This window comes from Perca flavescens, chromosome 2 (genome assembly GCF_004354835.1).
Source record: "Perca flavescens isolate YP-PL-M2 chromosome 2, PFLA_1.0, whole genome shotgun sequence".
In the NCBI taxonomy this organism is placed as follows: domain Eukaryota; kingdom Metazoa; phylum Chordata; class Actinopteri; order Perciformes; family Percidae; genus Perca; species Perca flavescens.
In genome coordinates, this window is record NC_041332.1 from 1242339 (window position 1) to 1260562 (window position 18224).

Below are 18224 nucleotides of genomic sequence, written 5' to 3' on the forward strand. Positions count from 1 at the left end.
TATTTACATGGAGTCTGGTGGAGATATGCTGGCTCTATACACGCTAAAAGTCCTGATTATTTACATGGAGTCTGGTGGAGATATGCTGGCTCTATACACGCTAAAAGTCCTGATTATTTACATGGAGTCTGGTGGAGATATGCTGGCACTATACACGCTAAAAGTCCTGATTATTTACATGGAGTCTGGTGGAGATATGCTGGCTCTATACACGCTAAAAGTCCTGATTATTTACATGGAGTCTGGTGTAGTTTGGTGATGGTGATTTCGGGGCTGTTTCATGTTAAACTAAAAGGATCTTACTCTTTAACTAAAAGGTCTATCTCTGTAGGGATCCATCCCATAATGTTGTCAGACACTTAGAATAATAATATGAGTCTGTCAGTGGCAAAAACAGAACTTTTAGTGGACACTAAACTGATGCTGAACATTAGTCCTGTAGGGTTACATGACAGCTTGTTTCTTGATTAATACTGGACCAAATTCAAAGATTGTTGTCTGTAACAGTCACTTAGACACAGATCATGGGAAGATAGCGTCCAGGTTTAAAATAACTGACTGGTGTTTGTGTATGTTTGTGTATGTTGTCTAAAGTTTCCCAGTTGCACAGTTGAGTTGCACAGCTTACTGTCAAGGTAATGAGTCATGAAGTGTGATGAACAATCGGGAAGTGGCTGCATCCTGGCGGTTGGTTGTTTGTTTGCTGCCTGTGACCTTTGACCTCCCGTGTGCTGGCTCACGTTAACACTTCTGCAATAATACCGGAGCTCCGGGTCGATGGTGTCCCTGGTTCAAAAACACAAACTCTAAACGCTCCGTGAGACTTTTTTTTTTTTTTTTTTTTTTTTACACATTTACAGCTGACAGAACAGAATGTGTTTTTATGATTTACCTGTCCAGGTGAATACATGCAGGTACAGTGTTGATTAGTCTGATTTTTATTTGATCCACACTGGCTACATTCCTTGTTTTTGTTTACGCTGAAAATATGACTTTATTTCTTACTTTTACAAAAGCTTTCAGCAGATAAAACGTCATGTTTATCTTGCTGTTGAACATCAAACCATCGAGCATCCACATGTTTCAACTTAAAGGATCAGTCTGGTGTTTTATTTAATTTTCTGTTATTTTCTCTCTCAATACCAGAGGTGGGAGTAAGTCACATGTGCAAGTCTCAAGTCCCTCTGTAGAGAATCAAGAAAGTCAAGTCGAGTCCCTGCTGTAAGTCAGGCAAGTCACAAATCAAGTCCTACATTAACTTTAGGTATAAGACACAGTCACGTAGCTACCGTTGTTTTCGTTGCTTGAAATGACGGATGAAGTTGGTTGTTGTGGTTGTCCTCTCCGTAATTTTGGAGTTGCAATCCTTGCACGCTGCTGTTTCTTTTTTGTTTGTTTTTTGTTTTTTACAGCGAGCATCGACTACAAACTCCTTAAATCGGAATTTCACTATTTTGGGGCATAATCCCTTCCATGACGGCTGCCTCTTACGTTTGCCTCGGCTGGTCTGCCGCGCTCTGGAAGGTTGCCTAGCAGTTTGGCAGGGTGGCACGTATAGCACGAAGATGCTCCAAAAACAAAACGTAAAAGAATATGGCCTGGCTGTTACATTAATAAAAGTCAAGTCCTTTCAAGTCATCTGTCTCAAGTCAAAGTCAAGTCTTTTATTAATGTAATTCAAGCAGGTCTCAAGTCCTATATCATTATGGCGATATCCAACAACGTTATCACATATCGTGCAGCCCTACTCAAGTGAGTAATTAGCAGCAAAGCGTACACATAGTACTTGTTGGATACATTGTTGGTTTGAGTCTTTTCTTGTTGACAAAAGGAGAAATGTAGAAAATCACCAGATTTATCCTTAAAGGACAATTCGAGCAGAAAGTGAGTTTCTCGTCAGCTAGTTGCTGAATTGCCCTTTGAGCCTGTTTATTGCTGTTTCCCTGTAGATAATTATGTATGTATTCCACCACTTAATGCCTTCTGAATGTACTGCTTTGTATTTCTGATGCAGTCAGTTGTAGCAGAGGAAATGTACTGAGCTACAAAAGGGACATGGGGATTTGTTTCTTTCTCGTGCTCACAGGAAACCAATCTAATCCAACGAGGTACTGCTGACGTTGTCACGGTGCAATCATTCCTATTGGCTGCCAGGCTGCAGTGGGTGGGGCTTATCTGAGTCACAGAGCTTACAAAGCAGAAGTTAAGAAGAAAGTAGAGAAATAGGCTGAATCTTAGTTCTCTTAAATTGCATTGACGGAGGAGAAAGGAAACAAAATGTGTTATACAAGGATGAGACATCCTTTCCTCTGAAGCATTGTGTGAATTCTTCAGCTGTTTGGGTGGAGTTAGCAACTCCTTCAGCTGCACGGCTTCCAGGAAGGCTGCTCTCTGTATCCTCGCTCATAGATCCTCACAGATCCCTCCCCCATCCTCGTTCATAGCTCCTCAGAGATCCCTCCTCCATCCTCTCTCATAGCTCCTCAGAGATCCCTCCTCCATCCTCTCTCATAGCTCTTCAGAGATCCCTCCTCCATCCTCTCTCATAGCTATTCAGAGATCCCTCCTCCATCCTCGCTCATAGCTCCTCAGAGATCCATCCTCGCTCATAGCTCTTCAGAGATCCCTCCTCCATCCTCGCTCATAGCTCTTCAGAGATCCCTCCTCCATCCTCGCTCATAGCTCCTCAGAGATCCATCCTCGCTCATAGCTCCTCAGAGTTCCCTCCTTTATCCTAGCTCTTCGGGGCAGGAATAAGAGCTTTGAGACGGCCTTCAAGTAGGAGGACCAGAACCACTTCCAGTTTGAGCGAGGAGATGTAAAATAAGAGAACTGCGATTCACTCATACCTGGAGAAGAAGCGACCTATGTTTCTGTGTGTCGTGGAGAATGGTTGAATCCCCTGTTTATCCCCACAAAGTTGTTACTATTTTGTTCGTTTTTTTAATGTCTACAAATGAACGGTCAACGCTGGTTAGTGCCGAACCACGGACAGGGCTGCTCCAAATGACTGAGCAAAGAAACGCAGAGCCGAGGACAACCGGTAAACCCGCTCAATTCACCTGCGGCCTGGCAACCCAAATGTTAAGTTTCTGTAGTTTCTGTAGTTTCAGATGCAGTAAGCCAAATTAGCAAATTAGTAAAATACTGCTAGCGCGCACAATATGCTTGTTACACACACAGGGATGCGCAGCACACACACATGCAGAAGATTACAAATAAAAATATTAGGGCGCAAATTCTCCATCATAACAGCAATGCTCCAAGGTCCAAACGCGCCTGGCTTTTAAAGGGAATGGGAGATGATCTCTGATTGGTTGATTGCATGTTGCGCCCAAAACACACCTCTGATTAATGAAGACACTAAGAACAACCCTTTAGGACCAGGTGCCCAGACCCTTTTTACCGCCGTCAAACTAGCAAAAGTGGATTTGTACACGCCCTAAACACACCTGCGCCAGGCGCTTCACAATGTGCACTCGTTAAAATAGGGCCCATAGCTTTAAATGTGACAGCTGGGCCATCCACTTCACCTGCAGCCTGCAGTTTTTTTCCCAGGGTTATGGTTATGCCGTGACAGCCTCCTGATGAGAAAAGTATCTCATACACACAAGAAGAAACTAATTCCCCATGTCCCCAAAGGGACTCCGAAGAAATGAGCAGTTTGTGGTTTTAAGTTTTTTTGAGTGTCTAACTAACTAGCTCTACTTGTCTGTACCGCGTCGAGGTCCAGAGGTTTCACCGTGCAACGGAGAACACTTTGCACTGTGTGTTGTAGCACTTAAAACCAGGAAGGGATCAAACAATGCAAATCTCTCTCGCATCCCCGTCCAACCGGGCGGAGAGGGTCGACGACGTGTGACGCTGCCTTCATGTCACGTGGGGAAAGACTGTAAATCTGAGCCTCTTACTTGAAAGTAGCCTTTGCCTCAGCTTTAAGATAACAAGTTAACTCGTACCATCGGAGCCGACTCTGATTCGTCGGGCTCGTCATTAACAGGAACGTAGCAGAAGTCCAGTGTAGCCGTGATCATTTTAAATAAAAAACACAACGTTGAAACATTTCACTGCCGCTGTTTGTTCAATGACTTCTTTATTAAGTGAGCATTCTGATATCAGCTGATCTTGTCTTTGGGAAGACTTGATGGAAGAAATTAACCTGTGTGTTTCTTTGGCTACGTTCACACCGCAAATCTTGCATGCTCAGATCTGATTTTTGTGTTTGGCTGTTCACAGGACCTTTTAAAATGTGGCCTATATCCGATTCCAGTGTGAACTGTTTGCGGTTTTGAACTGACCCGCATGCGCAAAAGACCGATACCAATGACATCAGACGCAGCACGCTGTCGCACTAAAGTTAGAGAGGAAGTCAGCATTTGGGCTTTTATTTCAAACTTGTTTGTGTAATGGCAGCCGTAACATTAATGAACAGGTGCTGAGGAGGAGAAGAATGAAGAGAAAGAGAGACAAATTGGCTATTTTGGCCTTTTGCGGGGTTATGGCTCCAAATTCACTCTAGAGGTCTGTGTGGATGCAGAGACGAAGCCAGGAGTGGTGGGACTAGCTTCACAGAGGCGCAGTTTATTCAAAACTTTCAGATCAAGTGTAACTTTTGATTATCTCTGTCAAGTTTTTAATGTTCCTGTCTGTGTCTCGGTCTAACTCCCTCCGCCGCATAATTGTGACAAATGTCGATGTAGATTGACGTAAAAGTCGCATCAAATCCGTTCAGTTCACACTGCGGCCGCGTTGAAAATAAATCAGACCTGGGTTGGATTCAGGACCACATATGGAAGTGGTCTAAATCTGATTTGAGTGTTCACACTACTTCTGAAGAAGTCTGACCTGGGCACTTGACCCCAAAAAAAATCTGATTTGGACCACTTTTGCCTGCAGTCTGAACGTAGCCTTTGATAGTATAGCGATTCTCCAAATCCACAATTTGATTTGACTTTTGATTCAAACATTTACTTTTCAGCAGAAACAGCAGTGCCACAGTAAGAGCTAGTAGTTGGCAGAAGGGTACTTTACAACAACAGTTTGAGTTTGTCAGAGTTTGCAAAGTGCACTATTAGTTTACGGAGATGTACATGAATGCAGCATGGAGCCCACATGCTGTTGTAATGGCCTGAAAAAGGGAGATCGCTCTGACAATGTAATGCTTTCTCTCTGGTAGCTCCATCGAGAATTGTTCCTATTAATGAAATAACAGTTTGTATTTTATCTATTTCTTTAAACTTCTTTAACTGTGACCTGAAGGATGGCAGAGAAGTTAAAGTTTCCAGTGACATGTTCAATGAACTACACAGCTGTGGAGGACCACGGTTGTTAGGTTAGGTGAAGAAATCAAGGGCATGTTGATCTTGCTTCGTAGTACAGGCCTCTATTGTCGTCGGGTCAAATTTGACCCATTTTCAAAAAGTTTCTGTATCACAAATTAGTTTTTCTTTCAACCAAATTGTTAAAAGAAATAGTTTCATACAACGCTCTTAATAAGTAAAATAAATGATCACTTCAATACTTTCATTGAATTTGGGTATTACATTTTATAGCATTTGGAGAACAAATTATACAAAAAACACATGACAATAATGTAAAAATCAAAAAACATCGACAACAACATTGGAAAAGTAACACAAAACTTAGAAAAAAACTGACAAAAATATCGGGAAAGAACCAAAAGTTGAAAAGAAGATTTAATTTGAAATTTTGAACACGTAGTTAACTTGTGAAACCGAGATTGTTAAGTTCAGGCGTAGGTTTTGTTTGGGGACACGTTACAACTTAGTGTAGCCTGGGAAAACCCTGACGAACCCTAACATTTGCTCTGCAAGTCAGTCTGGCCAAGAGCCCATTCAAGCCCAGTTCCAATTTTTCCAAATCGATTCACCAATCACAACTGTTGAGGCGGGCTTTACACGATGACGATAGCACAGTGACAGCGAGCAGCTTCTTGTTTACATTCAACATGACGGCTACCGAAGCGCAGCAACCCGTTGATGCTGCTGTCGCTACTGCGTCACCCAGATCATTGGTCTGATTGGCCCTGGTCTGACACAGGAATCATATTTATCTCAACAACTACTCTCTTAGAGAACGAGAAACTTTGTTTCACTTCCTGTTGTGTTTCTTTAACCCCCGACGTTAGACACTGTGTGTGTGGCCTGTTTTTGCAGGCCCCCTATGCATAACTGCCTTAAGGTCCGTAAAAGTCGGTTATTTATAGGGTTGGGTATCGAAACCCGGTGCTAATACGGCACCAGTGCCTAAATCTACCGGTATCTACCGGACTGAATAGCAACGCAGATTTCAGTGCCAATTAAATGCCTTCTGCGCTGTTCTCTGATGCTCCAAAACAGACTTTAGAAGCTTTGCTGCACGTCACGCTAGTAAACACTACACTTGACAGCAGCTAACGTTAGCCTAGCGTTAGCTAGCAGCTGGAGTAAACACAGTTAAAATGCTGACAGCTAAAGTGTGGCTGTATTTCACTGGAGAGGATTCTAACAGCGGGGTGTTAAGCAGTGTGCAGCTGCCATCAGAAAAACGACATTTGAAACTATTAAGCCATAGTAGTAAGTATCGTTTTAGCACCGGTATTGAAAGAAAAGAAAAAACGATACCCAACGCTAATTATTTAAATTTTTATATTTTAGTGACTGTTGGTTTCAAACATAACATGAACCCTGGTCTCCTGGGAGAAAGTCCTGTGTTTGTTTGACTCATCTGAACCCGCCTCCTGACAGAGTTTGGCGATTTTATTCATCACCTAACTTCAAACAAATGTAAATATGAATCGTTATAATCTGCTTGCACAATCGACCTATGCGGTTGTTTTCAGGGTGAGGACGGTCTGATAAGTACATTTAATAGAAAGTTATTTTAGAGATTGATCACTACACTCCACAGTTTCCTGCCTTTTCTTCAGCGTAGTTTCAGCTCTCTGGAAAGACACGGATCGGCCTCACGGAGAGCGGTGATCAGAACCGAGCTGGCTTTAGTTCCTTTCTTCCGCACCGTGTCGATCAGGTCTCGTGCTTTGTCTGCTTTGGCTTTAATGTTCATTGACTGCATTTCACCATCATTTATGATCTCATGCTCAAGCACTTTATCCAGAAGCTGGTCCAGAACAGCATTAGACACTCTTTCTACAAACTGTGTCCGAACTGAGAACAGTTTCTTATCAGCGGGGACACCGTCGTCAGCGGGGGCGCCGTCGTCAGCGGGGACGCAGTCCTCTGCTGGGACACTCCTCGGTGCACCTGCCGCACCTGGACCTAGAAGACAACCAGGATAAAAAAACTTGTGTTTACTTTGTGAGTATATACATACAGTATATACATAGAACTCAACACTTTTTACTGTATATAGCACCATATATAGTGTAAGCATGCAGCCCAGATATCCTACAAAATTACATCACAGGAGTAGAGGGTGACAATTTTTCGGGACTCCCGCGGGTCATGGTATTCTTGTGGGAGTCCCGCGGTACGGGAGTCAATTTCACTGTTGGTAACGTGATAGGAACGGAATAGAGCATAGAAATCAACAGGAACGGGACGGAGCCGAAAATGAAATTAAAAAATGTGCCCAAAGATTGCGAGGCATTTGGTTTTAGAAAAGAGAACCACTTACTCATAATATGTTTGTTGATAGGCTACTCTGCGACTAGCAGTAGCCAATCAGAGCAAGACAAAGCAGCTTCCCTGTTCGCAAGCCAGTGATATACCATGTATAATGCAGCCTAAATTTCCGAGGCAACCTCAGTGACTTGATCGCGATTAACCAAACATGCTACAGGGGGGGCAACAGAGTCTGATAACTTTAGACAACATAGGGAACCAAACGGGAGAGGGACGGGATTCGGGAGTCTTTCTCTCAGGATTTTGCAGGACATAATTTTTTTTTAACGTGATATGAGTATTTTCGTGGTCTTGGGATGGGATGGGAGCGACAATTGAGTCCTGTGTCACCTTCTAGTACAGAGCACCGTACAGCCGCCTACACATTATCCACGGTCAAAACGTTCTGTGCCGGTGCGCGTTACCCCTGGCGTCGCGCACCGCTCCAAATTTCCACCGTGCGCTGCGCTCGAAGTTCAAATCATTTCAACTTTGACCTCGCTGCCGCTGACCTTTCAAAGCACAACCCATTACAGAAGGTTCCTGCTCAGCGCTCTAACTCGCGGTTTTGCCGCCTATCGTGTAGGCGAGTTAAGATGACAGTCGTTTCAGCGGCCGTTGTAGTTGAGTTTAGCCGACGGAAAAGCGAGCGCCATGCGGCGACGACGGTTAAGTTTAGACGCCGACACGACTAGCTTGCTTCCTGGGTGAAAGTCTTGTGTTTTCTGCTACATAGTACTCAGTGTTGGGGAGTAACGGAATACATGTAACGGCGTTATGTATTCAGAATACAAATTATGAGTAACTGTATTCCGTTACAGTTACAAATTAAATAGTTGGTATTTAGAATACAGTTACATTGTTAAAATCAATGGATTACATGACGATACTTCTCTGTTTCACGAGTTTATTCACTCTGAATAAATTAAGACAACTTAATGCATTTTCCAGAAGCCCAGATATGAAATAGAAAATATTAGCTATTTGCGTGATCAGTCACAATGGAGTCGGAACCGGCACGACAGAGCCAGGGCAGCAATACGTTTCTATCTTGGAAATTCAAACAGCATTTCACATTAAAGAAGGAACAGGGAGAATGAAATACAGCTAACTGTGCCGTGCAGCCTCTGCTTGCCAGCAACCAGCCTCCTTTCAGCTCCAAAGTAATCCGGAAGTAATCCAAGTATTCAGAATACGTTACTCAGATTGAGTAATGTAACGGAATACGTTACAAATTACATTTGTGGGCATGTATTCTGTAACGAAATACGTTTTGAAAGTATCCTTCCCAACACCGATAGTACTGAAACAAACATAGACCATCTCTTTAGAAATGTTAAATAATTATAGGCATGTTGTTGGTTACATTTTAAGCATGTACATAGTTAAACATAAATGTTGATTCGATTAATTGAAACATAAGGGTGGAAACATTACCCTGCGTGACTTGGACCGTTAGATTCCCTCCGACGGTAACACCACTAAACTGAGGTTGGTTGAAAACCCCTCCATTCTGGGCGATGACTGCTCCCCTCGGAGGATCAGCTGGTTGGACAGACACAAAATAATCAGGAAACACAAGTTGTTTTCAGCCTGAGGGATGACATGAGGGGGGTGCAGGGGTTATGTCCCCCCCAATATTTAAAAGAGATAGATTTGTCCCCCTCAAAAATATGTAAGACAACCCACTCCCTATTTTTCCCACATTCTAGATTAAAAAAAAAAAACAATTAAAAAAAATCACGATACATATACTGAACAGAAATATCAAAGCGACACTTGTTTTTGCCCCCTTTCTTCATGAGCTGAACTCAAAGAGCTAAGACTTCTTCTATGTACACAAAAGGCCTATTTCTCTCTCTCTCTAAATCTCTGTCAGTGAGCACTTCTCCTTTGCTGAGATAATCCATCCACCTCACAGGTGTGACATATCAAGATGCTGATTAGACAGCAGGATTATTTATTGATTGATTTATTAATTTTATTTGTTAGGGACCATGTACAATTGATAACATAAATGTTGCCATTTGATGTATTGTACAGAGTTAGCCTTAGGCTAATTTACATCTGCAGTCCCCGGCAGGGCACAGTTTAAATTTACTAAAAACTAAATTTACTAAAAACAGTAAAATCATGACAACATCAACAAAACAACAAGACGGATCACAAATCCTACATCAATATAATGCACAATGTGACATACAAACACACACACACACCTGTTCAGCACCATGTTGAAAAACAAAAAAATAAAAGTAAAAAAGCAGGATGTTAGTAGTTGCAGAGTTGAGAGAGCGGGATAAAACCTAACCCAGATTTAGACAGATTTGTAAACAATATTTGAGAGAAATAAGCCTTTTGTTTACATAGAAAAAGTCTTATATCTTTGAGTTCAGCTCATGAAAAATGGGGGCAAAAACAAAAATGTTGCATTTATAATTTTGTTCAGTGTACGTGAATCGACAAATTTAGATTATTGGGTGGATTGTTCCTTTAATGTTAGTCAGGTAAAAGATTAATCTCCGATGTGACCTACTTCCATCCCGTCTCTGTGAGGTGAGACCTGTTATGTGTTATGTGTGGTATTCCCTTTCCTTATCAGACACGTTGAGGCGTGTCGGCTGTAAATCTCAACTGTTGTTCTTTCTCTCAGGTTTCTATCTAAGGCTGAGTTGCCCCAACACGGTGCTTTAACTCTAAATCATGTTGCACTACAGCTTTAAATCTAGCTCACAATTAAGAAACTAATCATCAAACATCAGTTTTACTCTGAACCTAGATTTAGTTTAGTTCTGTTGCACCAAAAGCTGAATCTCCAATTCAAAATGTGACACTTTAAACTTAACACTTTCAGTATTTAACTCTTAAAATGGCTGCTGTCTTAGAGAGCAAGATAGCCAAGTTCCTCTGAGAAAGTTAGTGGTCAGACGCCTTTTTAAAGCCCGAGTGTGCAAACATAAATCACTATCTTACCACGCTGGGATGTCTCTGGATCTTTATCCCCCCCGCTCCACAAGTTTCCCATTCTGTAATACTTCACTCAGCTGCTCTCGTTGAAAGAAGTGAAGAATACACGGAAGAGTTGCTTCTCAACTCGTCTCCCGCCCAGACTGCCCTCAATGACGTCAGAGCAGGAAGTCGTTCTTCTGGCACAGCTGTTAGTTCCTCTTCTCGTCCCCCCAGATGTTCAGAATATCTGAATGAAAACGGTTTCTGTGGTAAGCCACGAGTCTGCCCTTTACAGACAGGCCCTCTTTATTATGCAGTTTTCGTGTGTGTGTGTGTGTGTGTGTGTGTGTGTGTGTGTGTGTGTGTGTGTGTGTGTGTGTGTGTGTGTGTGTGTGTGTGTGTGTGTGTGTGTGTGTGTGTGTGTGTGTGTGTGTGTGTGTGTGTGTGTGTGTGTGTGTGTGTGAGACAGTTTCCTCTGATGATACTAATAAACACTACTACTATATATATACTACATATAAATAGAGTCATAACCCAAACACAATGTTTATTATCCGCAACCAACACACACGTCATTACAAGACACCAGGAGACAGACTCAAATACGGATTCAACATTTAAGCCAGTATAGAAAATATAATGTCATTAACATATAAAAACCATGCAGTAATGGATAATATATGAAAGAAAGATCATACATCAGTATGACAGAAATATGAGTTAGAAACGTTTTTGTCACTTTTTTTCAAAGTTGTTTATGCAAATTTTGATGCGTTTTTGTCACTTTTGTTGAAGTTTTTGTCTTTTTGTACGAAGTTTTTCACACGTATTTCAAAGGATTTGTCAGATTTCCTAACAGATCAACATGGCAGATTATTTGGAGACGTTCTCTGATTTTATTTTATTCTGACATTTCAGTCCCAAGTTGTTGTCGCTTGTTTTGATAATAATGTATTTATTTAAGTTTGTGTTTCCGGCCAATCAGCATCCAGATCTAATTCTGCGTAGGAACGAGCTCTTTGATGTTGCCGCCGCCCTCCAGCCTCATCTCCATGGCGATGAGCAGTTTGACCCCGCCCGGCACCAGCTGGGTCAGAGCCACCTCGCTCAGGCCGAAGGTCGCCGCGTTGCTCACAGCGTACAGCGCCGGGGATTCTGGGAAATAAAGACTCAGGTTGGAAACTAGAGATGATACAACCCCCCCTCCCCCCACCCAATACTTAGAAGTCACACACGTGCACACACGTGCATGCACGCACACATGCACTATGTTGCAGCAGCACCGTGGCTCCGTCCGGAGCTTAGTACCGCCCAAGACGATTGTGATTGGTTTAAAGAAATGCCAATAAACCAGAGCACATTTCTCTCCAATCCAGGAATGCTGTGTGGACTATAGCCATGAAACATGCTACCTGTGGTGTCCATGCAGATCCTCAGCCTGTGTTCACACTACTACTGAAGACGTCTGACAGGTCTTTGGAGTTTTTTGCCCCCCCCACATCTCCTCCCAGGCAGCGCTTAGGGTTAGGGTTAGCTTCCTGGAAGGCGCCGTTGGAGGCAAAAAAAAAACATCGAGCACCTGGTCACTTGACCCCCAAAAAATCTGATTTGGGCCACTTTTGCCAGCAGTCTGAACGTAACCTTTTGATAGTGTGAGTGTGTATTCATTAGGATTGTCACGATTCTCCAAATCCATGATTCGATTTGACTTTTGATTTAAACATTTACTTTTCAGCAGAAACGGAAGTGCCACAATAAGAGCTAGTAGTTGGCGGAAGGGTACTTTAGGACAACAGTTTGAGTTTGTCAGAGTTTGCGAAGTGCACCATTAGTTCATGGAGATGTACATGAATGCAGGATGGAGCCCACATGCTGTTGTTACGGCCTGAAAAACGGAGATCGCTCTGACAATGTTGCTTTTCTCCAGTAGCTTCACTGAGAATTGTTCCTATTAATGAAATAACCCTTCATATTTGATCTATTTCTTTAAACTTGTATAAACTCCTTTAACTGTGACCTGAAGGACGGCAGAGAAGTTAAAGTTTTCAGTGACATGTTCAATGAACTCCACAGCTGTGGAGCTTTGTATCTGATTAATTGATGTCTTGATGTACAACATAAAGGCAAATGGAAGCTGCCCAGTTGAATGGGAGTGACTGTCTGAAGAAAGATAGATAAGCAAGAGGGACCAGAGGAGAAGAAGTTTCACACCGATTAATCTTCAGGACGTAAAAAATTAAAACAGATGAGCGAGGCTTTGGTCAGTTTTCACAGAGTGGAATGAGACCGATTCAACAACAACAAGCTGACCGTAATAACATCCTGTCCTCATACCTAAATGACAGAATACGTCGCTGCCAACGACTCCTAAAACCACAAATGGGAGCGATCCGTTCATTGCCATTTAATGACATTTAAAACGTGTGACCGTTCTATTTAAAGCTTTAGTGCGTAACTTTTTGATATTAATAAACGTCCATTACATTCAAGCCAAATGAGTTGCTACAAAGCTAATTAAGACTATCAGCTCCACACAACTCTGTGTCATTGTGGTGTCCGGTGACTTTCCCGCGCAGAAACTCGAGTGAAGATAATGACCTCTTCTGAAGAGTCCATCATGTTTTTATAATCCTCCGTGTCCTCCTTGGCTACTAGCAGCGTTGGACGCATCGACAGCACTGTTGGCATTACTTAGAATTCCTCCTGGGGAAGACAGAAACTACCCTCCTGTTGTCCTCGGGTCAAATTTGACCAATTTTCAAAAAGTTTCTGTATCACAAGTCAGTTTCTTTCAACCAAATTGTTAAATGGATGGATCCGTACAACGCTCTTAATAAGTAAAATAAACGATCAGTTCAATACTTTCATTGAATTTGGGTGTTTATTCAATTTTATAGCATTTGGAGAACAAATTATACAAAATAACGTGACAATAATGTAAAAAAAACAAAAAACATCAACCACAACATCGGAAAAAGTAACAAAACTTAGAAAAAAAACTTGGAAAAAAGTAACTAATATCGGGAAAGAGAACCAATTGTTGAAAAAAAGTTTGAATTTGACATTTTGAACACATACAGTAGTTAATATTGTGAAACAGAGATTAAGTTCAGCCGTAGGTTTTGTTTGGGGACACGTTACAACTTAGGGTAGCCTGGGAAAACCCTGACGAACTTCTGTCAAATATGTGATTTGATCTCCTAACTGAGAAGGGTCTGGTGTCAACCAGGATAAACTTGTGATGAAATATTATGCATCAAGTTATGATGCACAATGTCTTTCTTAATGTAATTATTCTCCTGTGTTCTTCTAAACTTTCTGCATCTTCAAAACATCACTGCGTGTTTCAGGATGTTTTTTTTTTAGGAATCCTGTTCATCTCAACAACTAATCTGTTAGAGAACGAGAAACTTTGTTTCACTTCCTGTTGTGTTTCGTTAACCCCCAACGTTAGACAAAGACTGTGTGTGTGTGTGTGTGTGTGTGTGCGCGACGTGACGATAGTTAACACTACACTTGACAGCAGCTAACGTTAGCCTACCGTTAGCTAGCAGCTGGAGTAAACACGGTTAAAATGCTGACAGCTACACGATGTAAAAGTGTGACTGTGTTTCACTGGAGAGGATTCTAACAGCGGAACGTAACAGTCTGCTGCTGCCGTTGTCAGAAAAACAACACAGACGGTGTGTTCGCTTGAAACTAGTAAGCCTCGTGGTGCATTCAAAGTTATTGTAAAATAACCCTATTACCCTATTTTTTAAGTATCTGTTCAGGCACCGGCACCATTTTAAAAGTATCGTTTTAGCAACAGTATTGGAAAAAAACCAAACGATACCCAACCCTAATTATTTATATTTTTATATTTTAGTGACCGTTGGTTTCAAGCGTAACATGAACCCTGGTCTCCTGGGAGAAAGTCCTGTGTTTGTTTGACTCATCCGAACCCGCCCTCCTAACTCCTAACTCCTAACTATCACCTAACTTCCAAGAGAGGTCGATGCCTAACAACAAACGTAAATATGAGTCGTTATAATCTGCTGGCACAATCAACCTATTCGGCTGTTTTCAGGGTGAGGACGGTCTGATAAGTAACTTTTAATTGAAAGTTATTTTAGAGATTGATCACTACACTCCACAGTTTCCTGCCTTTTCTTCAGCGTAGTTTCAGCTCTCTGGAAAGACACGGATCGGCCTCACGGAGAGCGGTGATCAGAACCGAGCTGGCTTTAGTTCCTTTCTTCCGCACCGTGTCGATCAGGTCTCGTGCTTTGTCTGCTTTGGCTTTAATGTTCATTGACTGCATTTCACCATCATTTATGATCTCATGCTCAAGCACTTTATCCAGAAGCTGGTCCAGAACAGCATTAGACACTCTTTCTACAAACTGTGTCCGAACTGAGAACAGTTTCTTATCAGCGGGGACGCCGTCCTCAGCGGGGACGCAGTGCTCTGCTGGGACACTCCTCGGTGCACCTGCCGCACCTGGACCTAGAAGACAACCAGGATAAAAAAACTTGTTTAGTTTGTGAGTATATACATACAGCATATACATAGAACTCAACACTATTTACTGTATATAGCACCTTTTGTGTAAGCATGCAGCCCAGATATCCTACGAAATTACGTCACAGGACAGTTGAGTTTAGCTGAGATTTTTTCGGGACTCTCGCGGGATACAGTATTCCTGAGGGAGCCCCGCGGTACAGGAGTCAATTTCACTGTCAGTAACATGATGGAGACGGATCAAGCATAGAAATCAACGGGAGCGGGACGGAGCCGGACATTAACTTAAAAAAATTACGCAGCAATGCGGTGAGTGCGCCCAAAGATTGCAAGGCACTTCGTACCACTTACAGCTCACAATACGTTTGTGGATAGGCTACTCTGCAGCTAGCAGTAGCCAATCAGAGCAAGACAAAGCAGCTTCCCTGTTCACAAGCCAGTGATATACCATGTATAGTGTTGCCTAAATTTCCGAGGGAACCTGAGTGATTTGACCGCAATTAACCAAACATGCTAGAGGGGGGGCAACAGAGTCTGATAACTTTAGACAACATAGGGAACCAAACAGGAGAGGGACGGGATTTGGGAGTCTTTCTCTTAGGATTTAGCACGTGACTGGGATGGGATGGGAGCGACAATTGATTCCCGTGTCACCCTCTAGTACAGACCACCGTAAAGCCGCCTACACATTATCCGCAGTCAAAATGGTCAACTAGGCGCTGTGTTACCCCTGGCGTCGCGCACCGCTCCAAATTTCCACCGTGCGCTGCGCTCAAAGTTCAAACTATTTCAACTTTGACCTCGCTGCCGCTGACCTTTCAAGGTGCAACCCATTACAGAAGGTTCCTGCTCTGCGTGTTGCCTCTCTGCTCTGCGCTCTAACTCGCGGTTTTGCCGCCTATCGTGTAGGCGAGTTAAGATGACGGTCGTGTCAGGTCGTTGTAGTTGAGTTTAGCCGACGGAAAAGTGAGCGCCATGCGGCGACGACGGTTAAGTTTAGACGCCGACACGACTAGCTTGCTTCCTGGGTGTTTTCTGCTCATGGTAGCACTCAAACTGCTCGAGTATGTGACTGAAACAAACATAGACCATCTCTTTAGAAATGCAAAATAATTATAGGCATGTTGTTGGTTACATTTTAAGCATGTACATAGTTAAACATAAATGTTTATTTGATTAATTGAAACATAAGGGTGGAAACATTACCCTGCGTGACTTGGACCGTTAGATTCCCTCTGACGTTAACACCACTAAACTGAGGTTGGTTGAAAACCCCTCCATTCTGGGCGATGACTGCTCCCCTCGGAGGATCAGCTGGTTGGACAGACACAAAATAATCAGGAAACACAAGTTGTTTTCAGCCTGAGGGATGACATGAGGGGGGTGCAGGGGTTATGTCCCCCCCAATATTTAAAAGAGATAGATTTGTCCCCCTCAAAAATATGTAAGAGAACCCACTCCCTATTTTTCCCCCCATTCTAGAGAAAAGAAAAATTCACGATACATATACTGAACAAAATTATAAACGCAACACTTTTGTTTCTGCCCCCAGACTTTTTTGTGTACACAAAAGGCTTATCTCTCTCAAATATTGTTCACAGATCTGTCTAAATCTGTCAGTGAGCACTTCTCCTTTGCTGAGATAATCCATCCACCTCACAGGTGTGGCATATCAAGATGCTGATTAGACAGCAGGATTATTTATTGATTTATTAATTTTATTTGTTAGCAACCATGTACAATTGATAACATCAAATGTTGCCATTTGATGCATTGTGCCAGAGTTAGCCTTAAGCTAATTTACATCTGCAGTCCCCGGCAGGGCACAGTTTAAATTTACTAAAAACTAAATTTACTAAAAACAGTAAAATCATGACAACATCAACAACAAGACGGATCACAAATCCTACATCAATATAAATGCACAATGTGACTGTGACACACACACACACACATTCAGCACCATGTTGAAAAACAAAAAAATAAAAGTAAAAAAGCAGGATGTTAGTGGTTGCAGAGTTGAGAGGGATAAACCCTAACACAGCTTTAGGCAGATTTGTGAACAACATTTGACAGAAATAAGCCTTTTGTGTACATAGAAAAAGTCCTCAGCTCATGAAAAATGGAGGCCAAAACAAAAATGTTGCGTTTATAATTTTGTTCAGTGTACGTTAATCGATCCCCACCCCCACTCCCCTCTCAAAAGACAAATTTAGATCATTGGGTGGATTGTTCCTTTAACGTTAGTCAGGTAAAGGCCGTGCTGTGCGGTAGTAACCCATCTGCTGATTAATCTCTGATGTGACCTACTTCCATCCCGTCTCTGTGAGGTGAGACCTGTTATGTGTTGTGTGGTATTCCCTTTCCTTATCAGACACGTTGAGGCGTGTCAGCTGTAAATCTCAACTGTTGTTCTTTCAGAGCTAAACACAGAGGAAAGAATTCATTCTCTTTCTCAGGTTTCTATCTAAGGCTGAGTTGCCCCAACACGGTGCTTTAACTCTAAATCATGTTGCACTACAGCTTTAAATCTAGCTCACAATTAACAAACTAATCATCAAACATCAGTTTTACTCTGAACCTAGATTTAGTTTAGTTCTGTTGCACCAAAAGTTGAATCTCCAATTCAAAATGTGACACTTTAAACTTAACACTTTCAGTATTTAACTCTTAAAATGGCTGCTGTCTTAGAGAGCAAGATAGCCAAGTTCCTCTGAGAAAGTTAGTGGTCAGACGCCTTTTTAAAGCCCGAGTGTGCAAACATAAATCACTATCTTACCACGCTGGGATGTCTCTGGATCTTTATCCCCCCCGCTCCACCAGTTTCCCATTCTGTAATACTTCACTCAGCTGCTCTCGTTGAAAGAAGTGAAGAATACACGGAAGAGTTGCTTCTCAACTCGTCTCCCGCCCAGACTGCCCTCAATGACGTCAGAGCAGGAAGTCGTCTGACACAGCTGTTAGTTCCTCTTCTCGTCCCCCCAGATGTTCAGACTATCGAATTGTAACCCACGAGTCTGCTCTTCACAGACAGGCCCTCTTTGTTATGCAGTTTTTCTCATGCATGTGTGTGTGTGTGGGTGTTTCTGCCTGCCTGCCTGCCTGTCTGTTCCTCTGATGATAAAGGGGTGGGGGTGGGGGGTAACTACT

The 18224-nt window shown here is 42.5% G+C and overlaps 2 protein-coding genes across 2 annotated transcripts; both read right to left on the reverse strand.

The window, feature by feature from the left end:
- Positions 1 to 6460: 6460 nt before the first annotated feature.
- Positions 6461 to 10742, reverse strand: LOC114546437 (caspase-1). The gene is made up of 3 exons (XM_028565193.1): positions 10596 to 10742; positions 9060 to 9167; positions 6461 to 7277 (listed from the first exon to the last, which is right to left on the reverse strand). Exons 1-3 carry the CDS (start codon positions 10645 to 10647, stop codon positions 6925 to 6927), a joined length of 513 nt encoding a protein of 170 aa, XP_028420994.1. The 5' UTR covers positions 10648 to 10742; the 3' UTR covers positions 6461 to 6924.
- Positions 10743 to 14144: 3402 nt separating this feature from the next.
- On the reverse strand, positions 14145 to 18052 carry LOC114546445 (caspase-1). Its single transcript, XM_028565207.1, has 3 exons — positions 17854 to 18052; positions 16281 to 16388; positions 14145 to 15059 (listed from the first exon to the last, which is right to left on the reverse strand). The coding sequence occupies exons 1-3, from the start codon at positions 17903 to 17905 to the stop codon at positions 14725 to 14727; spliced, it is 495 nt and encodes a 164-aa protein (XP_028421008.1). The 5' UTR covers positions 17906 to 18052; the 3' UTR covers positions 14145 to 14724.
- Positions 18053 to 18224: the final 172 nt, after the last annotated feature.